The sequence below is a fragment of the Pinus tabuliformis genome, chromosome X (assembly GCF_031772625.1).
Source record: "Pinus tabuliformis cultivar Carrire ecotype Pingquan chromosome X, CPIR1, whole genome shotgun sequence".
NCBI lineage: Eukaryota > Viridiplantae > Streptophyta > Pinopsida > Pinales > Pinaceae > Pinus > Pinus tabuliformis.
In genome coordinates, this window is record NC_142308.1 from 4,464,282 (window position 1) to 4,482,762 (window position 18,481).

The window sequence follows — 18,481 nt, forward strand, 5'->3', positions numbered from 1 at the left end:
TCTGGCAATACAGTTGCCGAGGTATGGCAATGCGTAGAATAGGAAGCTTAGTCCAAATTTTAAGCAAACATTTTGGGTTTTATGATTATCATGAACTATAGGCTGCATTCTTGTCTTATTTTCTATGTAATTCTCGGCTATTATAAATATATATTACAATAGAAAACTTTCAAAGGATCCACCTTTACTTTCCTTAGACACAATGCAACATACATGCTCATTCTGTTGCCATTACACAGTTATGTAGAATACATTTTCAAAATTTCATATAATTCAGTGGATGAAATCATGTCATCACTTGTGCACTCCAAAAGATGTTTGAGCAATTAGCAGCATTAAATAGCTGAAAAGAGCAAGTTAAAATATAAATAAATAAAAGGGCAGTATTGAAATCACTGAAAGTTTGAAACAATAATTTTTAACATCTCTTGGGTTAAGAAAGAGCACAAGGCAAATCCAGCAAGAAATGTTTTTGAATGCTGATGATTCTTGGATTTGTGCTCAAGGCCCTCTACAGGAAACCTTAGAAGACCGGATAACCATGAGATAGCTGCTTTTCTGGACTGTAACATGGCTTTGGTTCTTGCTCTGTGAAATCAAATGTGTAACATGGCTTCGATTCTTGCATTATGAAATCAAATGTGTGTAGCCTGTTTTCCATTTGGACTGCCATTGCACAGTTTTGTAGCATAAACTATCAACTGCCAGATAATTCACTAGATCATTCTTCTAAAATGTCAACCACTTCTTATAATATATACAAGTTTTGGGGGAAATCAGACCATCATCTGTGCACTCTCGCAAGACCTGGCATGCAAGTTGAAACAAATGTTAGAATAGGTGCTAAAACTACTGATCCAGTAAATTGGTAAGCTTGTTAGGCCTACTCAATTTCTAATATTATGTGCCTCCGTTAGATTCAATAGATAGATGACAGAATTAAAACCATTGATCTGGTATGCTGGCAAGCTTGTTTGAATTTCACTTTCTAATGTTCTATTGCCCGGTTTAATTTACAAAAAAAGAGCATACAGGGCAAACTCCACAAGGAATGTTCGTAAATGCTGACGACTCCTGAATTCGAGCTTGGGAACCTCTATAGCAAAGCTTGTTCTGCAAATAAGATCAGAAAAATTAGCATCTCACTATGAAAAAATATTATTCTGAATACGTAAACAACAATACAATACGTGGATTTGATAAATAGAACATAATAAATACATATATTTCCATGCAGGAACATTAGATTTCTAACCAAGAAAAACTAGCTTACTATGGGAATGGCAGCGAAGTCTCCGGTTCCGGTGCTTATCACTTCTTCCACATCACCATCTAGTACAAGCATATCCAGTATCTGTTATAAAGTTGAACACAATGATTATACTCGTAGGCATCACAAAATACTACAAGAGATGCATCTTATCCTAGTTTGATCAGTGTGATCTACTAAATGGAATCCCACAATCCAGATAAATCTCCAGTCTTCATAGAATTCGTAAACAGCAATAATGTTAATGGATACAGAAAACTAGCAAAACACAGACAAACAAATGTACTATTTCTGACAACAATATTTAGTAAACCATAAGATGAAGCCTATACTAGATAGCATTAGAGCCAAGATAGTTCTTCCTGCCTGGAATATCGATTACCTAGTGTAATAACTCAAAACATTTAAAGGAGATGGCTGAAGAACAAAATGACAACATTAGCATAAATGTAAAAAGAAGATGAGGAAAAAAATTGGAACCAATGTTTATTATAAAAGAAACAGGGAACTGTGATTATAAAACAAAGACAAATGAGTAGAATTTGTCAAATAAAAGAAGATAAAATAATTTTATTAATGTTCACGAGTGACCAAAATAGGTCGAGTATAGAGTACATATAATGAGCCAATGTGGGATTGCCATAACAATGTTGAAAATAGTTGTTATTGATGTCAAAGGCAGTCCTGATGAAGGGGAAATTTACATAATCAGCTAGCATTTTTCAAGACCTTTCCGGTGATAGGTGGCACACCTCCTAACTCTCCATGGTTGAACAGAAATATATTTTTAAATTATATACATGGATCAACTAAAGTTGGCCTCAAGTCGGCCCTATCATTAAGGCCTCACTGGCTCCAATTTTTGTGGTGGCATGTTGGCCCCTAGACACCCACAGCTTAGTATAAATATGCCACTCATGTGGTTCATTTGAGGCAAGTAACACAGGTTCTATGCAAGGAATAAGGTCTGGGATGACCAGAGGATCCTTCTGAGGAAAACCTGGTTCCTCCAGCAGAACTCGCACGTGTGAGCTGTAGAGAATGTCGACCTCAGAAATTTCGCCCCTCCTTGACTTCACTGCTTCTTTTCTGCAATTTTGCTCCTCTATCTTCGCTAGGATCAGATCAGAAGTTGATGCAAGATATGTGTCTCCAAATGAGGAAGAGCTCCTTCTTTTATAAGCTTCTTGAGGGTTGCATTAGGCCTCTTCTAGGCCGACTTGAAGGGCTGGCTGACTTACCTTTTGGTGGGCTTCTAGACTCATCATTTTACAATAATAGTTTTCTTTCTTTGATTCTTGAGCCATGTTAGGCCAGGCAGTAACTCCACAAAGCAAAAACTGATTCGTGTATTATTCCATCAGGTAGGTCTTTGTTATATACAATAGGGAGAGAATATTCAGTTCATCTCCCGATGACTGTTCACATTTCTAATTTAATTATTTACATAAATTCACCCAATCATGAGGATTAGGTGTCAACATTCCCCCCTTAATCTGAAGGGATGTTGGTGAGTCCAAGCATCGTTCTGAATCGTTCAAGCTTTTCTCTTCCAAGCGCTTTGGTGAAGATGTCTGCAATTTGCTCATTTGTGGAACAATGACGGAGATGGATTGTTTTGGCCTCAACATGATGTCGAATCAGATGATATTTAGTATTGATGTGCTTCGTTCGATCATGGAACTTTGGGTTCTTGGCCAACTTTATTGCAGAGGTATTGTCAATCATGAGTGGAGTTGATTGTACTTGTTTTACCTGCAAATCTTCAAGAATTTTCCTGAGCCACACAATTTCTTTTGTTGCTTCAGCTGCTGCCACGTATTCTGCTTCTGTTGTGGAATCTGCTGGAACTGATTGTTTGCGTGATCTCCAGGAGACAACTCCTGATCCAAGACTCATAGCATATCCTGAAGTAGATACCCCAGTTTCTTTGTCTCCATCGAAGTCTGAATCAGAGTATCCAATCAAGCTGAAGTCGTCCACCTGTGTATACTTGATTCCAAAGTCTTGAGTTCCCTTCAAGTACCTTAGAACTCTTTTTGCAACAGACCAGTGTCCCTCACAAGGCTTTTGCATAAACCTGGAGAGGATTCCAACAACAAATGAAATGTCTGGTCTGGTAGTAGTTAGGTAGTTGAGACTTCCTACAAGCTGTCTATACTTTGTTGCATCCTCAAATTCCTTTCCTTCAATAGATGTGAGCTTTAAGTTTTGTTCCATTGGAGTAGTAAGAGGATTGCACTCTGTCATGCCAAACCTGTTCAACAGATCTCCAATGTATTTCTTTTGAGAAAGAAATATGGACTTTGGATGTTGGGTTACTTCAATGCCAAGATAGTAATGAACATAGCCCAAGTCAGTCATTTCAAAACTTTTCCCCAATTCCTTCTTTATGGATGCAATGTAGCTTTCATTGTTCCCTGTCATCAAAAGATCATCTACATATACCACAAGATATACAACTGTTTTTCCAACTTTCTTGACAAATAAAGTTGCATCATCAAGATCAAAATGTTTGAAATTGAGTTTCAGAAAATGCTCAATGAGTTTTTCATACCAGGCTCGCGGTGCTTGTTTGAGGCCATACAAGGACTTCACAAGTTTGCATACTTTATGTTCATGTCCCTTCACAGCAAATCCCTTAGGCTGGGACATAAAAACATTCTCTTTTAGATCTCCATTCAAGAAAGCAGTTTTTACATCCATTTGATGGACTTTCCAACCGTTCTGAGCTGCTAGTGCAAAGAGTGTTCGGATGGTAGCCCATTTTGTTGTGGGGGAAAAGTCTCCTCATAATCGACCCCTTCCTTCTGTGCAAAACCTTTTGCCACAAGCCTAGCTTTGTGCTTGTCAAGTGAGCCATTAGCTTTATACTTGTTCTTGTAGACCCACTTGCAGCCAATTGGTTTGGTTCCTAATGGAGGATCAACCAGCTTCCAAGTGCCATTCTTTATGAGGGCATCATACTCCTTTTGCATCGCTTCTTTCCATTCATCATGAGAAGCAGCTTCTTTGAAGGAATTTGGTTCAAAATCTGTAGACAAGTTTAATTCACAATCATGAGAAACAGCCATATCAACAGGTGAATTAGAGTCATCTACATCACCTCCATTTTGTCGGTTTGAATTTCTGGTTCCTGTCTTTCCAACTTCATCAGGATGAACACTTTCAAGTGTTTTTGTCACCCACTTCGGGGGACCTTTTTTAGATGGTCCAGGCTGCTCCGTTGATTGAGTTGGGACTGAATCAAGATTGAGTCTCCCAATTCTATCAATCACATCACTTAAAGCATCATCCGTTGTTGGAGTTTCATGTGAGGGAGAGTGTTCTTCAGAAGAAGATTCCACATGTTGATCTAATATAGGAATCCCCCCTTCAAGATGTGGAATCTGATTATCAAATTCTTGAAATGATTTTGCTTTTGCGAATCTATCCAAGCGATCAAGTTGCCGCTCAACAACATTGTCAGTTTTGGATGATTTAAGGAAAATTACATCTCTAGATACAACAAACTTCTTATTTACTTCATCATAGAGGCGGTATGCTTTGGAGGTGTTTGAATACCCCAGGAAGATACACTTACGACTTCTAGCACCAAGTTTGTTTCTTTGTACCTTTGGTATCAAGGCATAACAGGTGGAACCAAAGACCCTGAGATGCTTTACCGAAGGAACATGTCCATACCACATTTCATATGGAGTCTTGTTTCTTATAGCATTATATGGACATCTATTCTTTATATATGCAGCACATAGAGCAGCATCAGCCCAAAACATTATCTTTACAATTTTCAGAAAGAGCATGGATCGTACCATATTTAAGATTGTCCTATTCATTCTTTCAAATACACCATTCTGTTGGGGATTATAAGGCACAGTTGTTTGATGTTTGATCCCATGTTGGCGAAGATAGTTTTCAAATTCATTTAATGTGTATTCTTTTCCATTATCAGTGCGAATAGACCCAATATGAGATTGTGCATCATTTTCAATCCATTTATGAAAATTCTTGAATGTTTGAAAAGCATCAGAGTTGTTCTTCAAAAAATAAACCCAACACATTCTGGTGTAATCATCAATAAATGTCATGATATATTTATTTCCATTTGTAGAAGGAACAGGCATTGGACCACATAAATCTGAATGAATGAGTTCAAGTTTTCTATGCGCTCTTGAATGTGAATCATGAAAGGATTGTTTGCTATGCTTTCCTAGAATGCAAGCATCACATTGCTTAAGTTTCCTAGGAATTGTAGGCAAACCAGCAACACCATTTTTCTTCAACAAGCGGAGACTGTCATAGTTCAAATGTCCAAATCTAGCATGCCATAATAAACTTGATGGAAGTGTACCTTCTTCATGATGAGAATTGTATGAGAAATGTTGTGCATGAGCAGAGGTTCCTTGCAGCTTGATAAGCCTTTCTTCTTCTATTCCCCTCATGACAAGTGAGTGGTCAGATGCTTTTCTTACCTCAAGCTTGCCATCAAACATATGAATGGAGTGACCTTGCTGGCGGATGTGGACCAAGGACAGCAAGTTTCTCTTGAGTTGTGGGAGATATAGAACATGATGCAGAAGAAAGTCTGGAAGACCAGGCAGTTTAAGCCTGATTGTGCCAAGCCCTGATGGCTTGATTTTTGATTGATCTGCAAAGTATACTGCTCCATCAACATTGTCAGTGAAATCTTCAAAAAAATCTTTTCTATGAGTCATGTGGCAGGTTGCTCCTGAATCAAGCAACCAATCATTTTTCCAAGAATCAAGTGAAGCATTAAATAAATCTTCATTTACTCCAATGTTACATTGTGCCACAACATAGTGAGCGGATTCAGGTGCTTTACCTTTGTCTGTATCATCAGTTTTACCTTTCTGTTGGTTTCTTTTCTGTTCAATTTTGTCCCATGGTAGCTTGCATGTAGAGGCATCATGCGATCCATTTCTTTTGCAGCGAATGCAATGCAAATCTACCTTTTCTCCTTGAGAATGTCTGCCCCCCCTGCCTCTGAAATATCTTCCTCTTCCTCTTCGTCCACCTCTTCCTCTTGTAGAATTTTGAGCAAGATGCTTTTCTTTATGAGCAAGGCACACAGTCTCTTCAGAAGATTCAGGGGCTGTCTTCTTTCCAAAAGCTTTCTCTCTTTCAACAAACTTTTTCACAAGAGAGTCAAAGGTTATATCTTTGAGATTTCCATTTGCTTGGAATGACTCAAGATAATTGGAGTAAGTAGGATAAAGTGCCTTGAGAAAAGCAATAAGAGGAATATCCAATTCAACCTTAGTAGATTTGATATCATGCATTATAGACTTTACTTCAAATGCAAGAGAAAGAGGATCATTATTTTGCAGTTCAAGAGTGAAGAGTTTAATCATGAGTTGAACAACTTCAAGTGCAGAATGTGAGTCATAGAGTTCTTTCAGCTTTTCTAAGGCTTCAAAGGTAGTTGAATATGACGAAATATGGCAACTCACCTCTTCATTTACAAATGCTGCGATTAATGCGTAAGCTTTGTTGTTCTTGTTTTCCCAAATGACGAGCTCTTTTTCTGAGGTAGGCTGTACTGGGTCATTGTCTCCTTCTCCGACACACACTCCTTTCCACAACTCACTGAAAATGAGGGTGTGTTTTATCATCCGGGACCATTCAGGATAGTTCTCCTTTCCAGTGAGAACTATTCCCACCATGGATATGATTGAATGCATTCTGTAAAAAAAATACTTTTGCTGATAGAAAAAATACTTCTGCCAATATACAGTAAAATTGTACTCAAAAGGGCATTCTCAAAAGATTTCAAATCCACCATGTGACCCACATAAATCCATCATTATATAAATGCACCTCATATAAATTTTATATAAATCCACCATATAAATCTCATATAAACTTCATATAAATTTCATATAAGTTTTATATAAATCCATATAAATCCACCATTATATATGCATATGGCATACGTCCCCTTTTAAAAAAACCATGTGATAGCGTTCAAATGGCATACGTCCCCTTTTAAAAAAACCATGTGATAGCGTTCAAATGGCATACGTCCCCTTTTAAAAAAAACTTAATTACCATGTGACAGCATCCAGTGTTCAACTATGTAACTGCGTCCAGCGTTCAATTGTATGTGTTGCAGAACTGAGACTCGAAAAACCTGGGTGTGGCAGCGAAGTGCAAAACGTAGATGTAATATGGGGTCGCGACAATACACACTCGAACTCGCCTTTTTTTTTTTTTTTCTCGGCGCTCAGGTTCCACACTGGACCCCTCTTGACGCGCAGCCGAAAGCCTGTTACCATGTGGGCGCACGCATATATCTGAAGAGGGCAGGTGGAAGCGCTGGTTAAAAGCGGAACATTGGAGAGCCGAGAGGACAGGGAGGAGCAAAACGAGCGAGCGCTCAACAAGCACCTACGATCTTGTGGAGCGGACGCAGTATCTGTATGTAAGGGTTGAGAAGGCCAAAGATTTGCCTACCATGGACATGTCGAGGTTCGCCTTGGCAACTATAAGGGTACTACAAAGTAATTTGAGAAGAAATCAAACATTGAATGGCACCAGGTCTATGCTTTCTCGCAGGATAGAATCCAGTCGTTCATGGTGGAAATGGTGGTTGCTAAAATTATGAAACGTTTATGGACAGAGAGCGCAAGTAAAGGAATATGGCAGATAGAGCACAGGTAATGGAATATGGCAGACAGAACGCAGGCAGTGTTAGACAGGCATACAGGCACTCAGTCACTGAATTATATGGAGAGCAGAGGAGCAGACTAAGGAGTTACGAAGACATAAAGGCTAAAAAAAGGAGCTGGTTTTGATACCATGTCAGGCCACGCAGTAACTCCACAAAGAAAAAACTGATTCGTGTATTATTCCATCAGGTAGGTCTTTGTTATAAACAATAGGGAGAGACTGTTTAGTTCATCTCCCGATGACTGTTCACATTTCTAATTTAACTATTTACATAAATTCACCCAATTATGAGGATTAGGTGTCAACAAGCCACACAAGGGCTATTCCATCATGACTTTGACTCTTTGACTTTGTACAAGACGCTAGAGCACACAATGGGTGCTTGACCTAGGACAAACAACCAATGGGCAAGAAACCCATTTCATAATAAATAATTTTCTTTTTCTTTTACAAATAATTTCTTTTTCTTTTTCTTTTTCTTTTGACAAATACAACAATGATTACATCAATTCATGACTCGTACAGTTATGAAGACCGACACTAGTTACATTTTAACACTCCCTCTTAACTTGGGAGGTGTTCATAATTGACTACAGGTACAAGGATAGTACTTCGATTGAATTATTCTCATTAGAAGAGTCGGATTGGTAAGTCATCTCATAAGCTATATTTTCAGTGTATGTCAGTGCATCTCATCATATCGACCAACTTTGTCATATAGCAAAGCCTTGACTAACAACTCTCTCTCCACTAGATTAGAGCACAATGTTGGGGAGACAATGATTTATAGACACCTTCATCATTATCTCTGAAGGCACATACCCCATCCGAATGCTTACAAGGTATGTCTTTTTAGGACCATTCATGTCTTGGATTTACACATCCTCAAGGAACCTCCTCTTCGACTACTCTTGCCTATTAGATGCCCTACCTCATCCTCAAAGAGTATCAGTATTGGTCTCAGATGCTTACCCAATCCTCCATTCTTTCTTCATGATGTGAAGATAAGAATGATGTGTCTATCTCTCCTCCTCAACCAGGGAGGATCTACTCATTCCTTTACACATGAAAGGAATATATCCAAGTTCCCTCTTAACCAAGGACTTGCTTCCAATATCAACTGTCTATTCTTCCGTGGAAATCATGGAAGCATCAGCTGCTTGTAGGCCTACTTTTTCTTCATCATCAACTTCTCTGTGTTGAAATATGTAACTAGGTTCGGTCTTCATAATGGCATATGTAATTGTAATTTTATGTATTTAATGAAAAGAGAAAAATAAATTTATTATTTGTGTTCTTGAGGCATGGGTTTCATGCTCAACGGAAATTTATTTTTAGGTCAAGCACCCATTGAGTGCCTCTAGGTTTGTCATAAAGTCAATTGTGTCATTGTCATCTATTGAAGACCCATTTGGGCATGTTACATATTGTAAAGAAAAAATTATTGAGTCAAAATAGAGTCAAAAGACCCTCCAAGACCTCGTCATGGCACAAAGATAAAGTCGGCCTACATGAAGGGACAAGTCGGCCTCAAGATAGCAATCTATACCCCTCACAAGCCTATAAATAAATAGGAATTCGACCTCATTTGTACACTCACTCAAGCAAGTTCTATCTCCTCAATATAGAAGTTCGAAAAGGAAGATGAAGAAGAAGAAGATCAAGATCGAATTTTTTGGGCCTCTCTCTCTCTCTCTTTTGTTAGGGTTTCTACAGTTTTTGAGCTAGACGAAATTCTGAAGCTACATTGAAGCTGTTAAGTTGCAAGGTTGAAGTTGTGAAGTTGCCTCTGTTGAAATATGTAACTAGGCTCAGTCTTCATAATGACATGTGTAATCATGATTTTATGTAATTGATGTAAAGAAGAAAAATGAAATTATTTTGTTATGCTTGAGACATGGGTTTCATGCTCAAGATTATTTTAGTTGAAGCTCCCATTGTGAGCTATTAGGTTTGGTCATCAAGTCATAAAATCTACTGAGTCAATGTCAAATATTGAAGACCCATTTGGGCATGTTACACATTGTAAAAGGAGAAGTTATTTGTGTCACGAACCCTCCAAGACCTTGTCACAAGCATTCCATCATGTCAGCCTTCAAAAGAGATGAAGATCATTCTAGACTAGGTGAAGTCGACTCATTTTGATGGATAGACCTCTATATATAGTGAGGACTCGGCCTCCATTGAGGCACCATTTGATCAAGCATCAAGGATAGAAAAAGAAGTGCGAAGAACACAAGAATAGACTCATCACCAAGTGAAGGAAGGAGAAAAGGAAACTGAGTTAGTTTCGACCTATTTTTGGGAAAATATACTTCACACGTGTTGGAAATTAGTGTTATTTACTGCAGGTGGAGCCGAGATATCACAGTCACATTAGGTGGTCAGCAAGGAAGAAAATCAAGTTGGTTCTTAAGCCGAATTGCAGAAGAAAGTGTCTCCACCTAAAGCGAAGGGAATTAAGGGGCAAATCTCTCACACGTGTTGCAACCAGGATTTCTGAAGACTCTGAGAGTTGCAGGTTTGATCCAAAGGGTCAAAATCTGAGGGGTAGCCGAAATCCAAAAGAAGGCAAGCAGTTTGAATAGTGTTGACTTGGGCAAGAAGAAGAAGCAGTGAAGAAGGATCTTGTGACTTGGTCTTGGAGAGGTTATTGTGTCAAGGGTCTTGGTCTTGGTATTCGTCACTTGAAGTTTCTATAAGAAGAAGAATTCGTTTGGGTTTTCCTCTCAAGTTGGAAAGGTTTTGGCCTTGGCTGATCGCCTACACCCTGTGTCTCTGCGATCAACTGGAACTGACTTCGGGTTAGTAAGAGTGATATAGGTCACTCTCTCTTGGAACTGATCTGGGATCAATATGAGTGGTTTGAGACACCCTCTTTTGACATTGATCTGGGATCAATTGGAACTGACTTCGGGTGAGTAAGAGTGAAATAGCTCACTCTCTCTTGGTACTGATCTGGGATCAATAAAAGTGGTATGACACACTCTCTTCATATGGGACTGACTGCGGGTCAGTAGAGAATGGTATGAGACATTCTCGATCAATTCTTCTTCTTCATGGTTTAGCAGAGCAAAGCAGTGCAGGGCATTGATGGCAGAGATAGTACAGTCTGGCAGATGGATCAACAGATGGAGTTCTCCCTAGTTAAGAGGGAGTGTAAAATTGGCAACTAGGGCCAAACTCCATGTGGGTCATCTTATTTATGGCAGCTGATATTTTTCTTGGGTCCCTCTCATCGAGAGGTATAGGATTGATTTAAAGATCATTCAATTTCGATAAGTATTCATGGAGATATGAATTTATTTGTGTTATGGGACAATTCATCAAGGTCGACCAACAACCAACTAACCCCCACGTGTGCTCAACATTTTAGTATAAAAGGAGGTGACTTGATAGTCATTTGAACACACACTTCACTCTTGATTTCTCTCCACTTGTTTTGGGTTTTAGTGGAAGAGAAGTCTAAGAGGAGGAAGCCCTAGACGCAGGAGGAAAGGAGACTAAGGGAGCTTCCCTAGAGGAGATGCCCTAGCCCTAGACACTATCTAAAGAGACCTAGACGCAGGCACTATGGACGCAATCATGAAGGATGATTATCATTGGAGAGAGGCACCTACGTTGCCCTAAAGGAGGCTCTCCTACGCAGCCCTTGAAGAGGCCTTATCACAGATAAAGAGATGTCCTAATTGCAGTCAGGAAGGAGAAGCCTTATCACAGTCATAGAGACCTTAACGTAGTCATAAATAAAGACCTTAACACTGTCTTGAAGGAGAAGCTTCAACGCTGTGAAGGAGGCTTCCATAACGCTGTATGAAGAGGCCTAAATGCAGTTCTAGAGTGACCCTAACCGCAGTCTTAAGGATGCCCTAACCAGCAAAGAGGGATAGAACAACGTGGGCTATTTCAGGGTCATTGTGAAGGCCGAGTTGCTGTTAGGAGGGCCGAGGTACCTTCCTAGAGGGTCGAGGCAAAGGAGGTTAGTTTCAAGCTGTTTTGCATTTGATGTGTGGGCTAGAAACTCAGTTTGGAGGAGGTCGTATGCTATAGCAAGGTTGTGTGGTAGGCCGCAGGCCATACCACCACAGCAAGGGATAGTGTGGGCTGTTTTGGGGTCATGTTATGCCCTAATCTTAAGCGTGGAGGTAGAGGGTTCACACTAGGGTGGGTCATAGAGATTAAGGGTTGTTTGGGTGACTGTTTGAGGGTTGTTACAACAGTCTGAGATGCCCTAACCAGTGACTATCACAACAACAGCAAGTACATGGTGCAGTAATGGTTCATGGTGAATACATGGGACAACAAGTACATGGTGCAACAATGGTACTTGGGACTGCAATGGTACTTGGTGCCGCAAGTACATGGTGTAGCAATGGTTCATGGTGGAGCAATGGTACTTGGTGTAGCAAGTACATGGTGCAGCAATGATTCATGGTGGAGCAATGGTACATGGTGCATCATTGGTACAGCAATGGGCGCTGCAACGAGTACATGTTGTACAGTGCAGCATAGTGCATATAGGAGCAGCAATGCATAGCTAGCTCAACATAGTACAACAGTATAATGATGGGTACAATCATGATTAGTGAAGCATGATGAGATGCAGCATAGTGATGATGGGTGCAACATGGTGCAACATAGTGAGGTGCAACATGATGATGAGGAGCAGCACAATTGTAGGTGCAGCATGGTGATGGAGTCACCTTGAAGAATCAGTTGAAGCAGCATGTCTTCAACTGAGTTCAGCTACCTCATGTATCATCTTCTTAGAGATGATCTATGCTCTTATTTAGATAAGTCAAAGTGTTGACTTCTATTGTATATGTACTTTCTCTCTCTCTCTCTCTCTCTCTCTGTTGAACTATTAAAGAACATATAAGAAGAATTGATCCAGGGTTTCCCCACATTGGGGTTTGTCCCTGGCTAGCGCGACATCTTGTGACCTCTTGTCTTGGCTTGTCTTCTGCGATTTATGTTTATGTTTTATCTGCAATTTACTATTACATTGATGTGATTACTAATCTGTAAAAGATATTGAGCTAACTATGAAAATTGAAATAAATTGCTCTAAGCATAGAACATACCTAAAATTAACAGTTTGGTAGTTGTTCGATGAAGAAGAACACTTAATAATCTAAGTCAAAAGAAGAACCTAATATAAAGAAGCAAAGGTATTCACAAGCAGTTATCTTGAAAGAGAAATCACCTAATCTTCATGCCCTAGATTTCTCAACATGGTATCAGAGCTAAGGTAACAAATCAAGGAAGGGCATCTCATCAAGGGACACTCAAGAATTCAAGGACCTAAACTCTAGGAAGGCATTAGAGAAAATCTAGAAGATCATCTCATCCTAAAAGCATTTTGAAGTCAAGATCTACAAGGAAGTGTCAAAAACCCAGATCAAAGAAGTCTACATCAGAAAACATCTTGGATCTTTGCTCAAGTAATCATCAAGGAAAAACTATTGGAAAATCAAAAAGGCAGTAACGATTTTCTTGATCTTGATAATTATTTGTGATGTTTCTTCTAATTACGATTCTTTATATCTTCTTTCTTTAGTTCATCAAGCAATTACCAAAAGCAGCAGTATATAAAACAAAGGACACAAGATGTAGGCACATGCCAGGGTAAAACCCCCCTCGAGGGGAAAACCCAGTCAGAGTAATTCTTCCTTTCAATAGTATTCTTTGATACTCTTCACCCTAGACCAAGACCAGACCTTCCCTCCACACCAAGTCAACCTCCAGAAGTTCGACAACTGGCAGCTTTCGGCAGTAGTCTCACTTGGAAGACTTCGATCTCCCTATCAAAGCACGAAACAGAGAGAGACCACCACCAAAATTTTGATTTTCCTTACCTCCTTAGACTCCCCCAAACTCGCATTCACTTTGGCTTCTCACCAATAGACTTTTCCAGCTACCCACTTTGCACCTCTACCCAGCAACAAGATTTTCGCACTTCTACCTAGTAGAGAGAATTCGAACTTGATGATAAGTGATTGCTCCAAATGAATTCGATAAACTTCCTTTTATAGACTTCTTGTAGGGTCGAATGGGTCCTTAGGCCGACATGGTGTGGAGGTTACATAATTCATATTTGACTCAATATCTAACCTTTTTACATGATTCAAAATCCCAAGAAGGGTCTCTTTAAATGCACAATAATTCTATAGACTCAGAATAAATCCTAGACGTCCTCAATGGGGACTTTGATCTAAAACATGGTGACCCAAGCATGAAACCCGTGCTTTAATAAGTCGCAATAATAGTAATAATAATTCTTTTCTTTATTCTTTTGTCAAGTACATTACATAATGACTCACATACATTATTGAAGACCGAACATAGTTACTTTTTCCAACACTCCCTCTTACCTAGGGAGGTATTCATAATGTACATATACAATGGAAGATCTTAAACTATATGAACCATGAAGAACTTTAGGCACCGTAATGCCATGGACTAGATTCCTGACCAGGCCAATCTATCCAACTAGTCACTCAACAATTTAGGCACCGCAATGCCATGGACTAGATTCCCGACCAAGGCAATCTATCCAAGTGGGACTAAGATGGACTCAAGCTTTCAGCTCCTCTAAGTACCATCAAGCTTACTTGCTAACCATTAACCCAAAATCTAGGTGTGTGTCAGAGCTCAATGACCAATGCCACCATTCCAACTTCGGGACCTAGATATCAACACAAAGTGTCAGCCATATCTCTGCCCAACCAATGCTTCACTCACAGAGCCTCAACACTCCTTGATCCAATAGATCAAGAATGTCCAATCTCTCCTAATCAAACTAATTGGTAACCAACATCTTATCAAATCCTTCGAGAGATTCACTTGTACAAACACAACCCCAACCAATAATATACTTTCACATGTATATAATCAAATACAAACCTTCAGGGTCTTACAAACAACTTGATGTTGCTTCTCAACTTTTCATAGTAGGACTATTGATAATTTGAGGTATGTTCTATGCTTAGAGCACTTTATTTCAATTTTCATAGTTAGCTCAATATCCTTTCCAGATTAGCAATTACATCAGCATTAAAGTAAATTGCAGATATAACATAAACATAAATCGCAGAAGACAAGCCAAGACAAGAGGACACAAGATGTGGCGCTAGCCAGAAACAAACCCCAATGTGGGGAAACCCTTGATCAATTCTTCTTCTATGTTCTTCAATAGTTCAGCAGAGAGAGAGAGATAGTACATTTACAATAGAAGTCAACACATTGACTATATCTACATGAGATCAGTTGAAGACACGCTGCTTCAACTGATTCTCCAAGGTGATTCCTTCACCTATAATAGTGCTGCATCTCGTCCACTCGCTGCACCTCACCGTGCTGCACCATCATTGATTTGTACTCAATGATTGCGTTGCTGCACTTCATCATCAGTTGCACCTGTCACTGTGTTCCACCCAATCATACACTCAAGGCATACTCAATACATCATCATCATCGTGTTGCAATACCTCTGTTGCTCCATCATACTGCAATACCTTGTTGCTACATCATGTTACTGCAATACTTCTGTTGCTCCATCATGCTGCAATACCTTGTTGCTACATCATGCTGCTGCAATACTTCTGTTGCTCCATCATGCTGCAATACCTTGTTGCTACATCATGCTGCTGCAATACTTCTGTTGCTCCATCATGCTGCAATACCTTGTTGCTACATCATGCTAATGCAATACTTCAGTTGCTCCATCATGCTGCAATTCTATATCAGCCTTAGCTGCTTGCTATGGCTTGCAACCTAGCAAAGTAGCTAGGCTATAGTTCCAAATTCCTTCAAGCAGACCCAAACTAGACAATCCTTAATTAGGCCACGCTGTCATTTACAACAAATCATGACAGCAATACAAGACTACTAATGAGCCTCTCTTAACTGCAGATAAGAGCTGCATAATAAGACTTCCTCCATGACAGCTTCTAAACAATGATAGTCCTTCTCTTCCACGCTGGAAGTTCCACTACTCTTGGTCTTAGAATAGAGACCCTTTTCGTTACCAAAGCATATAAGAGCTTTACAAACTAATTTTTCTGCTAGCGTATAGAAGTCTTTGACTGTGTATAAGGGTCATGCTTTGAACATCAATTAGGGCTCTTTAGAACTTCGGATTAGGCCTTCACACGCTGCTGGTTAAGGCCTCTCGCTCTGCATCTTAGCTCACCCTTTAGGACTGTGGCTAGGGTAATATAGGACAACAGCTAGGGCTAGATATGAATCCCTTCTTGCTGCATATATACCCTCATGGATTGCAGCCTAGGGCAACCTTAAGTGCTGCAACTAGGAGACTGTGTTATGGTCATCTCCATAGGGTCGTCACCATGACAATGTTTGGCTGTAGCCTTGATTCCTTTAGGACAGAGCTTAGGTCTCTGCGTTTAGGACATGACAACATTAGAACCCTTGTTCCATGACTGTGTTTAGGAGGCTTCAATGTTAGGGCTTTATCTCCATGCTAGCGTAGGTGATTCTCCATGATAACAATAAGGCTTCTTCCATGGCTGCATTTAGATCTAGGGCATGTTATCTTAGGGCAGCATATATCCTAGGGAACTTCCTCTAGATATCATCTTCATCAAACCCAAAACAGGATGAAGAGAGATCACAAGAGTGAGTGTGTATCAAATGACTTAAAGTCCTCTTCTATTTAAACTAAAACGTAGAGCACAAGAGGGGGTTATTTGGTTGCTGGCCGACCTTGACAAATTGTCACATAACACAAATAAATTCATATCTCCGTGAATACTTATCGGAATCTGATGATCTTTAGATCAATCCTACACCTCTCGATGAGAGGGATCCAAGAAAAATATCAGCTTCCATTAATAAGATGACCCACATGGATTTTGGTCGTAGTTTCCAATTTTAACAACTATCAACCGAATCTTTGACAAAAGATTCCTCAATCATATGTTTTCCTTCCTACTTCTCATGTAGCAACATATCCTCCGAAATTCATTTATAAATTAATACCAAGCTAAGCCCTCCCTCTCAACCAGGAAGCACCTCTTTATTCGAACTCCCTCTTAATCTTAGGAAGATCTCTTCTATTCATGCTTCCTCCAAGAGATCAACTTCTTCCTTTTCGACATTGGAGAATCTTTCTTGGCTTCCAACCATTTCATCAGAGTTATTATCATCCCCATCATGCTTATCACATCAATGAACATCTTCACCAATTTGAAGATTGTGTACCTGCACAACTTCAATAGCAAGTACAACCAAAACTATAGAAGCACGATGTTAGCTATATCAGAATCGCAGAAGCATTTCATATATCAGATACCAAGACTTAATTATAAACACGAGACATATACTCTTCAACATCTTGCTAGGGACTTTATACACCCTAGACTACTTCACAACAACATGTATTCCATCTAGGGTTTCAATATGTCTTCCAAAGGTATGACATACCTTACTACAATATATAGAAAACCTTAGAAACAATTCAAAATACATATAGATCTACAAAGCATCTAACAACCTTTCAAAATACATATGTTAGACTTCTCACTAGGGATTTATACAAATCCTAGATTTCATACAATCAAAGTCAATTATAGCTTAGTCATTAACCTGACCAGCGTCCACTAGGGTTAGTTCCAAACCCCTAGATTTTTCAATCAACCATCAATCAGTCACTAATATGACCAGCTACCACTAGGGTTGGTGTATTGACCCATCTACCAGTGCAAACAAAATGTGAATTATTAGCATGCATACAATGCATGCATATGATAGCTACATATGCATGCATTGCCTACACTGCACTAGTAGTATTAAATTATGAAGAAATTTCAAACATATGATAAAAGACATAATTGTTGAAGATATTAAAAAAATATCTAGCTTGCAAAAATATATTGGAATATGTATTTTAGTATGTGTCGTCATTCATAATAGGTAACCATAGAACAAAATCCAAAAGTTCTAAATTAAAGTTTAAAAGGAAGTTATATTATTATAAAAGTAGTAACTCTTAACTAAAGGTTAAACATTAAAAGAGGTATAATATAATAAAATATTAAATAAAGCTTATTTACAAAAGGACTACGTAATATAGCTGGTATCACCTACAACCTTATAAAGTGATGAGTGTCAATATAAAGTGTGACTACCTCTTTAATTCACTATGAGGAGCCACGTATTAGACAGGGGGCACACAACTAAGGCAATGAAGGATGAATGAGTGGTGGTCTTAAGAAATAAAAGGAGAAGGGAGTAAGACTGAAAGAAGGGGGGGAAATCTTTTGTTGTTGGGAGAAGCATAGTTCAGAGGAGGAAAATTTGTAACAAGAGATTACAGACAGTAAGGACTGAGCCTTGTTTGTTGGAGGAAAATTTGTAACAAGAGATTACAAACAGTAAGGACTAAGCCTTGTTTGTTTATGAAGTTTTTGGGCACAAGGGAACAGATTGCATCAATTGAGAAGCATTTTGGACTGAGTACCTAGGTTGTACCCAGTTTGGTTGGGAGGTTTTGGTCTT

At 39.2% G+C, this 18,481-nt stretch overlaps 1 protein-coding gene across 1 annotated transcript in view; it reads right to left on the reverse strand.

The window, feature by feature from the left end:
- Positions 1 to 340: 340 nt before the first annotated feature.
- The window catches only part of LOC149137993 (uncharacterized), a 337,976-nt gene continuing 319,835 nt past the window's right edge, over positions 341 to 18,481 (reverse strand). Inside the window, exons 10-12 of the mRNA XM_089447071.1 lie at positions 1,274 to 1,354; positions 1,033 to 1,113; positions 341 to 807 (exon numbers count right to left, since the gene is read on the reverse strand). Of these exons, the coding sequence (XP_089303197.1) occupies positions 730 to 807; positions 1,033 to 1,113; positions 1,274 to 1,354 (240 nt within the window). The 3' untranslated portion in view covers positions 341 to 729. The remainder of the gene's footprint in view (positions 808 to 1,032; positions 1,114 to 1,273; positions 1,355 to 18,481) is intronic.